This window comes from Cynara cardunculus, unplaced genomic scaffold, assembly GCF_001531365.2.
Source record: "Cynara cardunculus var. scolymus isolate 2C unplaced genomic scaffold, CcrdV1 Un_Scaffold_2234, whole genome shotgun sequence".
NCBI lineage: Eukaryota > Viridiplantae > Streptophyta > Magnoliopsida > Asterales > Asteraceae > Cynara > Cynara cardunculus.
Window position 1 is genome coordinate 357 of NW_020201020.1, and position 12,007 is coordinate 12,363.

General features: G+C 34.1%; 1 protein-coding gene across 1 annotated transcript; it reads left to right on the plus strand.

Moving 5' to 3' along the window:
- The first annotated feature begins 749 nt into the window (after positions 1-749).
- On the plus strand, positions 750-6,560 carry LOC112502954 (serine/threonine-protein kinase 16-like). The gene is made up of 6 exons (XM_025106995.1): positions 750-1,227; positions 1,422-1,564; positions 3,185-3,328; positions 3,875-4,060; positions 4,973-5,097; positions 6,150-6,560. The coding sequence occupies exons 1-6, from the start codon at positions 1,023-1,025 to the stop codon at positions 6,385-6,387; spliced, it is 1,041 nt and encodes a 346-aa protein (XP_024962763.1). The 5' UTR covers positions 750-1,022; the 3' UTR covers positions 6,388-6,560.
- The last annotated feature ends 5,447 nt before the right edge of the window (positions 6,561-12,007 follow it).

The window sequence follows — 12,007 nt, forward strand, 5'->3', positions numbered from 1 at the left end:
TTTTCAAAGAGTGGTAACCATTATTGATTTCATATTTAATGAGTGATTTTGACTCAATATTTTTTATAATCACCGTCAACTTCCCTTCCCTAAAGCTCGGTTGCTTCTCTTTCAAGGTAAGCTTCAACCTCATGGGTTTCGACCATTGCTTCGATTGATTTATGGTCTGTATCGATTTTTGCTTCTTTCTTTTTGACTCATTACTTATCGATCCCTTATGGTTTCTTTGTTTGGTTCTTTGTCGGTTTAGGTTTACTTTCTCGGAGCTCGATTGTTTCTCATCCCCACATCTTGATTGCTTCTTTTTCAAGGTAAACTTCTACCTTATGGGTGACTGTATTGATTGACCATTGCTTGATTGATTTATGATTTGTACTGATTTAAATAAAATTGTTTTTGATCTATTATATTATGGAACACAAAGTTACATAAATCATTTGACAAAAACTTTTAAAAACCATTTTTATGCACAAAATACCGTTTATTGATGCATATTACTTACAATTCAAGATCACAAATAAATTATGCGTAAATATAACTTATTATGGCTTCATTTTTGAATTTATGTAACTAACTATAGATAAACATAATCAAAATATAAGATAAACATCTTATTTTAAATATAAAAATCTAAAATATAATTAAAATATCATTACTTATAACAAAATACTTGATATCTTCGTTAAAAACGTGATTAAACGTATAAATCGAACAAATTTCCTAAGATACATTTCAACATCAATGCAACAACTTTGATCACCAATGGATTCATGACAATTTCTTTCCACCCAGTTGACCTCCTTAATCAACAAATCTCTATCGTTTCTACTCAGATTTACAATCAACTTCAGATCTCCTATCAATCTGTTCTTAATTTCCAAGAATCAGAAACCGAATGATCCATTAATCTCAAAGATATAAAACAGTAATGAACCAGTAGTAGTGGTAGATCTAGTTTGCACAAAAACCTTGATTCGAACAATCTTTTCTCAGAGAGAGCATTACCATTACTGGGGAAGAAAATGGGGTGCTCTTTTTCGGGACTCAACGCCCTATACGACGCCGTTAGCGGAGGCGCTGATGTATGGATCAACGACAATCGCTTCAAGGTCGTCAGCCAGCTTGGTGAGGGTGGTTTTGCCTATGTTTTCCTTGTTAAGGAGGTGATCAACGACGCCTCCGGTGGTGGTGTCTCGAAGAAATTCAAAGATCCCTCTCACATCTCAGGTAAATACAATTCCCCCAATTTTGGGATTCTAGTTTTAGGGTTTCAAACAATCTGCATTGTGTTAGTTGATTTCGCTGTAGATATTGATTGATTTGATCTTCGATTTAGAGTGCGCTGTAGTGATTTAATTGTTATAGAAGCAACACAAGGGAGGAGATTACGAATTTATAGATGAATGATACTTTATCTGCAGAGGATGGAACTTATGCGATGAAGAAAGTTCTGATTCAGAATAATGATCAGCTGGAGATGGTGAAGGAAGAGATCCGTGTATCGTCCCTGTTTAGCCACCCAAATCTGCTGCCATTGCTAGATCATGCCATTATTCCAGTAAAGGTAACAAGCTTATTTGTATTGAGGCTTGTGATCATACGAGATATAATTAATTTTAAGCAAAGATCCTAGAGTTCTTCATACTGTATGATCAGATATTGCACATTTGTTCACGCGGCTTTAGCCTGGCGGGCAAGGAGGTGGGCATCTTTGCACAATGAGTTGGAGTTCATGGGGTTCGACTCTAAGCACTGCCCATCCTCCCGAAGACGCACTATTTATCTCCACCATGATGTCTGTGAGACCCGATACATTGGGGGTGCCCTGGAAAGTGGCTTCATATTCTTTTTGCAGAATATTTCACATTCGGGGATGTAACCGGAAAATATAGGTGAATTAGTAGGAACTAGCTAGAGGATTGCAGATTTACAAGTAATCATTTTTGCCAACATGTTATGCTGCCTCATTGTCTATTTGTATTCTATGTTGCTTTGTAATACTCTTGCTATTCTTATTTGCACCTGAGTCCTAAAATTTGTATGAAGATTTAATGTTAGTGTTAGAAGTTGTTTGCTAATATGAGTAGCTTATTTAGATCCAACTTGAAATGCTAGAACCGATTACAATTACATTCTAGGAGTATTCATTATATCCTTAATTGCTTGGTAATCTCTTATTACAACTATTTATGTTTGAGATAAACCAAACCAAACCAAACGGACCAGTAATTTCCGCATGGGGTGGGCAATGGGGAGAGTAATATGTACGCAGCCTTTCCTCTAGACCAAGGAGTAGAGTTTTTTTTTTTTTTGGGGGGGGGGGGGAGGGAGGTTCCTTAGCGACTCTCGGAAGTAAGAGTAACAAATGCATTAAGAAGGCTTGGTGAGTTGATGATAAAAAGCTTGAGACAAACTTGGGAAAGGAAGAAATGCATGGAAAAGTAGAGCAAGTATGCACAGTAAACAAGAAATAATATTAAAATGGTTTGGTTTTAGATTTATATTATTGTATATACGCACTCGTATACACACATATAAATGCACCCTTGCATCCCCAAACCTTTAAAATCTCTAAATCATGGTATCTACGTGTCACGTACCTTTATCCTTGCAACACATACTCAGGGTGTTTGGATATGCGCTTTCAAATTGATTATTGGAACAAACAGATAAAGCTAGAATAGTTGATTAATTTTGCATTTACCTTTAAAAATTAGTTTCCTTACATCAATTCTTGCCCGCCTCTCAAAATCTGGGCCCTAAGAAATCCAGACCAGGATCAAATTTACCAAATATTCTAAGATTGATTATTGCAAAGCTTTGGTCTAGTTAGCATCAAATGTGGCAGTCTAAGATCCTGATTACAACGTTTTTCTTGCATAGTTTCGGGAAGAAGATTGGTCAGCAAAGAACAGGTAAAACATAGTCAGCAATGAGAACACCTTTAGATTACCTGGACATCTCTTCACACGTGTATCACAATGAAAAAAGTTGGAGGATCAGATTGGATACATTATAGTAAGGTTACCAGGAGATCCTGACTTCAATGTTCTTTCACAATGATTTGTCTAGCATGCACAAAAATCTGCAGAAGCCAATAATTAATCTACCCTGAGCCAAAATGAACTTAATCATGCTTTAGAATTATGCCTTAACTTTGTTATGCTTCTATTTTGTTGGTCAGGGCACACCTGAACAAACTTGGACACATGAAGCATACCTGCTGTTTCCAGTCCATTTGGATGGCACGTTGTTGGACAATGCAAAAACAATGAAATCTAAAAAGGAATTCTTTTCTACGTCTGATGTTCTTCAAATTTTCCGACAGGTGATAATGATCGAATACCTGATACTCTTGGTCTGAGAGCATGGTGGTGAATTTGGTTTTGCATGCTTGTGTTATCTAATGCTCCTGAAACTTTTTGAACAGAAGCACACAATCACATATATACGTTTCATGTCCACGTAGGATACCGTTTTATAGGGAGATTTCATATGAGAATGACAAAAAGGTTGAGAATAGATCTTAACCATTAGATGATATGATCCAAAGGATGTGATAAAAAAGGTGGTTACAAATTTTTTTTAGAACAAACAAGATTCCCCCTTATGTTTTAATCAAAATCGCCGCAATATAACCAAAGTTGGAGCTCAACAAATTATACCATCATATATTCATTTTTATTTGATATCCATATTGTTATACTTTTCCATCCGATTTTTCGTTAGTATGCACATTATCAACTTTTTGTGTCATTCTCATTTGAACCTGCCCCTATGGTTTCATGATATGGATTAAGAATAATTTTCGAAGCTTATAGTGTCAATGTTTGTGCACAAAATCTCCCACTGAGAAGAAGAAACTGGCTTGCAGCTATGTGCAGGGCTCAAGCATTTGCATACTCTTGATCCTCCATATGCACATAATGATGTGAAACCAGGAAATGTCCTTTTAACACACCGTAAAGGACAGCCACCTCTGGCAATATTGATGGATTTTGGAAGTGCTCGTCCTGCTAGAAAGCAAATTCGCTCTCGATCGGAAGCACTACAACTGCAGGTTGTCCCCCCACCCTTTTCAGATTTATTTACATTTTTGCCGTTGTAAGCTGATTACTTGGCCCATTGTTCACTTTTGTTGCTATGTCAACGTCTTATGACCGTGCTGCCGTCAAATATCCCATCTTACCCCATCAAAAGCCATCTTTTCGGTGGCATGGAAATTTTTAGTGTCTTAACTTCTTAATACTCCCTCCGTCCCAAAATAAGTGTTCACTTCAAAAGTAAGTGCCTACTTTCCAATTCTACCCTTAATTATCATTTAATTAATTAGAAAGTGTAATGATTACAGATCGAGTCCTTGAGCCAAATGACCATTTCCCTCATTCAAATTGGTTTTCTAACCATTTCTCTCCCGGGTTGACCCAAATGTCACTACTTCCGCAATTATCCAGGTTCGCGATATTGTGGACCTAGCTAAAGGCCAAAAAATAATTTCAAATTCAACACATATATGCAATTGCAACGGCTAGATATACAATTGCGACGGCCAAGTCCGTAATTGCGACGGTAAACTGGTTGAATTTGACCATCTTCTTTGTCTTTTAACTATTGTGAACCTGAATATTGCGGAAGTAGTGACATTTGGGTCAACCCGAAATGGCTAGAAGACCAATTTGGATGAGAGAAATGGTCATTTGAGCTAATTTCTCTTACAGGTTTCTATACCTGTGTGCCTTTTTCATTGTGGACATTTATTTTTTATATTACATGGACCTGTAGAGCATTCTGTTCATTTAAAATAGTGGGTTGTTTCCACTTGAGTAAAATGGATGCTCGCTGCCTAGTGAAGATTATCTAAGTTGCTCTAATTTTCTCTCAAACGTCTTCAAAACTTATCTGACCACCCTTTATGTGTGTAAGTTAGTTTCAAATGTATGTGCTGATTAATTGTTGTTTGAATATTGGGTAGGAATGGGCAGCGGAGAATGTTTCAGCACCCTTCCGAGCTCCGGAATTGTGGGATTGCCCCAGTCAAACAGACATTGATGAACGAACTGATGTATGGTCACTAGGTTGCACTTTGTTTGCCATAATGTAAGATCCCTTGCTTCTTTTGCCAATCAATCAGTTTCTAAAGCACTATTAACTAAAAGGCAACAACCTCAGTGTTTAGCTTCTGATGCATATGATTTTAGGCTGCCCGTTAATCAGTTAGCAGGACCCCCACCATTTGTTGGTCCCGGGGTTAAGTTAGCTTATACGAGCATGCTCCCCACCCCTTCTAGCACCTTCAAACCCTTTGTTAGAGCTTAACCAAAACCCTTATGGCTCATGTAGGTCTTAGTTACACGAAATGGCCGATCGCACTAACAAAAATTCCTAGGAGTTATATCTAATTTTACATTTGATGTTATGTAATGTAGGGGCTGTTTGGTTGGTTTTCTATTAAGGGGCTGATTGGTTGGTTTTCTATTAAGGGGCTGATTGGTTGGTTTTCCATTTAGTATTATTGTATGGATAAAGCTGTCTGTGGATTAATCTCTCTATATAGATTAGGAAGGTTTTTGTTTGAGAGGGTTTTTCACAGATGGAATGAGCATGCTTTTTAATTGGGAATGACAGGCTTAGAAAAAATTTGGCTTTCTGCATAAGCTTCCCCTAGAAGCTTATTGGATAAGCCTGTTTCTATATCATTAAGCCACTACCAAACGAAACGGTCATGTATAGCTAACGGAATAAGCTGTGAGTCCCATTAAGCCCATTCAGCTGCTAACAAACAGTCCCTAGGATAAAGCTGTCTGTGTGGATTAATCTATCTGTATAGATTGAGAAGGTTTTTGTTTGGGGTGGTTTTTTATAGAAGGAAGGAGCAATTTTAGAATTTTTTTTGGCTTTTTGCGTAAAACTCCCTCTAGAAGCTTACGGAATAAGTCGCTTTCTATATCATTAAGTCACTACCAAACAGTCATGCATAGTTGATCGAATAAGCTCAAGTCTCATTAATCTGCTATGCCGTGGCTCCTTGGCTTTATGAGAATCCTTTTATGTAGCCTTGTATTGCATTGAGCCCGAATATTGGATTGGCATACATGGACGAATTTGCAGGCATTGTTTATGATGATAGTTTTATATCGTTATGATAACAGGTATGGTGCATCTCCGTTTGAGTATGCATTAGGGGAATCGGGAGGAAGCTTGCAGTTGGCTATTATAAATGGACAGATAAAATGGCCATCAGCATCAGGAGGAGGTCCAAAACCACCGTATCCGGAAGCTCTTCATCAGTTCGTATCATGGATGGTTCAACCTCAAGCGACAGTTCGACCTCATATAGACGATATCATCATTCACGTCGATAAGTTGATCTCAAAGTTCTGTGTCTAAACTATATATAGTAGTTGGATTTTTAGATATGATATTGGTAGTTTTGTTGTTTTTAAAGATGTCATTTTTCTTGGCTGTTTGTAGATGTTAAATGGGATATCATGATTAAGCTTGTTTATATGGACATAAATAAATAATTATATGCATACCAATGGAAAGCTCCTTTTTCTTGCATAAGACTCTGATTTATGTGCCTTTAGATTCAAATGGCTGGAGGAAGAGCTTTATGTTGGGAGTCGTTTAAAACGCTTACTTGGCAAGTGCTTACTGGATCATCATATTAAGGGTCGAGAACCTTACCCGGTTAGAGCAATGATAAAGATTGAGAGTCTTACCCGGTAAAGTAAGTTGGAGTGTTGACTCTTACTGGTAAGCGCTTACCAGGTAAGCGTTTGAGTAAACGGCCCCTTAAGAGTGTTTTTGTAGTCCAATGACCAAAATGTTTCCGAGTAAATTACGTTTTTCGTCTCTGTGGTTTGGTAAAAGTTGCGACTTTCGTCCTTGTGGTTACGAAATTGTGTTTTTTTGTCTCTATAGTTTGTAGTTCATTGCTATTTTATGTAGCGTTTGGTGCGTATGTTAGATGACTTTTATGTAGCTTTTGTAGTTCATTGCTATTTTAGTCAATAAGGCTAACTTCCATATACAATATAACATAGTGTTGGATTCACGTGAGACAAGATTGTTTCTGTGAGACACAATTTTTATACTTGAAACTTCACAAGAAAATGTTGTGAAGGTAAAAAAAGAAGCGGAATCTTCACAACAAAAACTTTACAAGGTGAATAAAAAAAGGACCAGTTTTAGATTAAAAAAATTCATGTCACTAACCACTTCAGTAAATAACATCGAGTTGAATACCACATCATTCGCCACATCAACCGGTTACCCGGTTACTTAAATATTTAAAACTTTACATCTTAGGTATCAAAAATGAAAGTTTTGAAAGTACGTTATCCAAAATATGAATCAAGTTAAAGTACGTTATTTTTTCATGCAATTTGCTCACATATAAATGATATTCACCTTGTGAACAACCTATAAATTTAGTTTTGGTATGTTCGAAAAGGAGTCTTGAGTGTTATAAACACTATTTTTGGGAGTCATGACGACAATGTCATGCCTCAAGCCTTGGGAGTCATGACGAAACCAAAACGTTTTTCAAAGCATAACTTAAGACAAATCATTATATCATATATATATATATATATATATATATTTATATATATACATGTATATTTATATATATACATGTTTTTTTTTCCAATGACATTGAAATTTTTTATTTTATATAAAAATAAACCATATATGTGTGTATGTATATACATATATATATATATATATTAAAATTACAAAATTACCCTTCTATTTCTTTTCTTTTCTTCTCCTCCAAATTCAATAATACAACGTTAAAAGTAGAGATGCTCTAAGACCATTGGAGATCTTTTGAGACCTTGGCTACTAATTGCAAAAGCAAACAGACATTTAGGTGGACTTTATGTTTTAAGAGGTCTTAAATTTTGAAATCTTATTTTACTTCTGATTGATAAAAGGTGGTGTTAAAGTCTGAAACTTGAATCAATAAGACTGTTTGTTTTTGTAAACTGATAAATGTATGAATATGTTTAAATTGTCTGTTTTACCCACTAGAAAATTATAGTTTGAATTGATAGATAAATTTATACAATTTCATATATTTATTCATCGTCATTACGAAAATTACATCTTAATTGTATTAATAAACATTCATTTAAACAAAAATATGTTATTTACGGTTTTTAACAAATTTAAATCCTATTAAAATACATTAATTGAGAGAGGTGATGATCGATTTGGCAAGGATGGATTGAGAGAAATGATCGATTAAGGTTATTCGATTAAGAAACGCTATTTGCTTAGGATTTGGAGAACAATAAGAGGCAAATGAGATATTGGTTTTCCTCTTACCAGATAAGAAGACAATAAGACATAAATGTCTCTAAAAAATTGGAAAAAATAAACAATCTAAACGACTTTACTTCTTAATAGATCAGACATAAAAGACTAATAAAAGTTTTTTTTAATACTATGGAGTACATATGAGATAACTACTTAGGGTCCGTTTGATTTGTAGGATTATTTTTAAGGGATTTTGATTTCATGGAGGGATTTGGATTGGCATGAACTTGAAATTATTGGTGTGTTTGGTCTTTAGGATTTTCATTATCTATACTATATTATAAAGCATTTGATAAAAAAAATCTTAAAAATCATTTTTTATGCATGAAGTACTATTTATTAATGCATATTACTTAAAATTCAAGACTGCAAGTAAATTATGCGTAAGTACAACTTATTAAAGTTTCATGTTTGAATCTGTGTAACTAACTTCAGATAAACATAATCAAGTTGAGGATGAACATTTCATTTTAAATATAAAAAAAACTAAAATATAATTAAAATAATCATTGAGTTCTAACAAAATACTTAATTATTATATTTTTAAAAAGTTATATTATTAAACCAAAAAAAAACAAGGAAATACAAAAAAAAATTAAATAGTTAGTCTGGTACTAATATCAATATTTTTTTTTATCATATCTTCATATTTATATTTTATTAAAAAATAAAAACATTATCGCTTTCTCAAGACCCCATAAAACCGTATTATAACATCGTCTAAGACAAAGAAAAAACACCTGATTCAAGATGTATTTTGCTGCATTGTGCGAGTATCCTTCTAGTTTATAAATAATTTATAGAAAAAAATATAAAAATAATTGAATTACATTTTTATTAATTGATTATTACAAAACAAATGTTTTTAACATTTTTTAAAACCTTATTGCATACAATCCTACGAAATCCCGTGAAATCCGAACTCTCCCTAATGATTTCAAAATTCTATGTTTGAAGGATTTCAACTAAATCGAAGGACTTCAAATACGGACAATCCAACAAACCAAACATGAGATTGAAATAGATTTGAAATTCAAATCCCCCAAAATCCATTCTATTCTTTCAAACCAAACGCGACCTTAGAGCATCGGAATCTTTAAAATGGGGATTGTTGAAAAATTCTAATTATATAATCAATACAATCACAGTTTAAATAAAACAGATCTTCATTAATAAAGATAACAGTTTTATTAATAAAGATTAAAACTTTATTTTTCAAGATCTAAAAGTTGTCTGTAAAAATATGTTAAATTGGACATAAACCAGAACCTGGCATGAATACCACACCAGTTGATTATGCCTTTGCGATAGATTCGTTATAATAAAAGGGGTAGAAGTAGACTGTTCATAAAGTTAACGAAATTAAATACAATATTGAATATTAAAACCATCATGAATACCGGGACTTTGCAATATTTGATTGATCACATTTCTATATATTCCATTTACTATAAAAGCTCCCCCTTTCCTGGAAACTAGTCACTACCTGAGTCACAGAAGATGCTTTTTGACAAATAGCAGCAGTACGATAGGAACTCCCAATTCTTTGGCAAATATAGCCCTTTTCATCATTTCTTCTCATGTACCTGCAGTAGCATTCAAGTAATGCTCTTTGATTTCACCTGTGAACCAAACTGCACGGATAAAAGAATATTGTTCTTGAAGGTTTTGACGATACTCTAATGTTGTGAGTCTGACAATCGCTTATGCTCAAGATTTGATGCAGATTAATTGAAACCTTAATAATAGTAGTGTTTAATCTAATGCAAGGTAGGTGGAAAAATTGCATAGAAACGATAGGCAACAATAGAAAGAAATACCAAAGGGTCTTGGGCCTAACAGTATCGTAGCCTTTGACCTCATAGGAGTCAGGGGTTCAAACCTCACCAAATATGAGAAGGGTGTGTGAGTTTATTTGTTACATTTGCGTATATAAATATTATATACTTCAAAAAAAAAAGAAACAATAAAAAGAAAAAATAACATTTTTTAACAGTTTTCGAGTGTGTTTTGGAAGAAGGTCGGATCTGGTATTTATATTAGTGATGTGATCAGATAACACCCGAAGAGGAGGTCTCCAACTAAAATATTATCTCTAAAATTAATTAAAAACGTGTTTTCATTATCTTTAATTAAAGTAAAGTTGCTCAAGACGAATTACTTACTAAACAACTCTTTTAGTTCATTAGTAATTATCAAGTATCCCTCTACAATTTTTTATTTAAAAGAAATCTCGAAACCTCGGGACAAGGACCCATGCGACGTGCAAAGTGCGTCTTCTCGCGCCACTCAGCGAATCCTACAGTCGTGAGCGTTGCACTTTCATACCCCCATCATAAGCTCAACACTACATTCAAGACCCAGTTGAACGGGTACGCTTATAAACTCAGTTAAGGCATTTCTACCAACGTGGGATGGAAAAACTTCCAAACTCACATTAAATTTCCAATAGGAATTCGGAAAAAGATTTGCTCCATCAGATTCTCCAGAACGGAGAAGGCATGAGAGAGAGTGTGAAATTCTCTAAATTCAGAGAACTCCCCAAAAATGATTACCATGAGTGAGAAACAATTTCTTATTATACCAACCAATAAGAAACACTGATGTTAAATGTTTACGAGAGATGAATAATATTTTATTACATTTTATAATATTTTAATATTATAATTAATACTGTAATCTACAAAACAAAAAATTTGTTAAAATTGAATGTAAGGGGCTGTTTACCAAACGCTTACTCGGGTAAATGAACACCAAGTCATTTTACCTTACCGGATGAATATGGTAAGGATTAAGAATCTTACCCGGTAAGAACGAGACAAGGACCAAAAGTCTTACCCGGTAAGTGAAGACAACGATTCTTACCACGGTAAGCGCTTACCGGGCAAATTGTTGCATACAATACCGTTTTGGTGGACTAAAATCTTATCCGGTAAGTAAATGATATTGTTAAATTTAATGGTAAACGCTTACCGGATAAATGCTTGGTAAACTGCCCCTAAATCTTTTTAGAGATCTTGAGCTGTTTCTCCATTTTTAGAATTTTTTTCAGAAAATGCTATTAACTCTATTTATTTTGAAAGTTACTTTACTTTGCAAATATGGTCCCTCATTCCAAAAGGGTGACTACTGCTTTATCTTATAAAAAGGTGACATGGTGCTTTTACTATCTCAATTTCATTACAACTATCAATGGCTTATTTTTATGGGTAAGCTTACTTTCTTTGTCATAAACAATAAAGGATTAATTGTTAGTAGCTTAATAAAACTTACAGCGTATTCGGTCAGCTATATATGACTGTTTAGTAGTGGCTTAATGATTTAGAAAATGTTTTGACTTATCCAGTAAGCTTCCAGGGGGATTTATGCAGAAAGCCAAGTTTTCCCAAATCAACTCATCCCAATTAGAGCTTGCCAAGCTCCTTCTGTCTACTGAAAAAAAACCTCTCTCAAACAAAAACATTCAATCTAGACAAACAACTTTATCCATACAGAATATAATGAAAAACGAACCAAAAGCCTCTGAATTGTTCTTAAAAATGGTTCTTTTTTAGATGTCCTTTTAGAAAGAACAAGATTGCATCATAATCAATCAGCACATTACTATTTTGATATATATATATATATATATATATATATATATATCATAACTGAACTTTGAACTTCAACAACACAATCAATC

What these genes read in the sequence shown, in the direction of transcription:
- LOC112502954 (XM_025106995.1), top strand. Translation starts at nt 1,023, where the DNA reads ATGGGGTGCTCTTTTTCGGGACTCAACGCCCTATACGACGCCGTTAGC. An exon ending in AGATCCCTCTCACATCTCAG is followed by an intron (nt 1,228 to 1,421) that starts GTAAATACAATT and finishes CTTTATCTGCAG; the next exon opens with AGGATGGAACTTATGCGATG. An exon ending in CGGAAGCACTACAACTGCAG is followed by an intron (nt 4,061 to 4,972) that starts GTTGTCCCCCCA and finishes AATATTGGGTAG; the next exon opens with GAATGGGCAGCGGAGAATGT.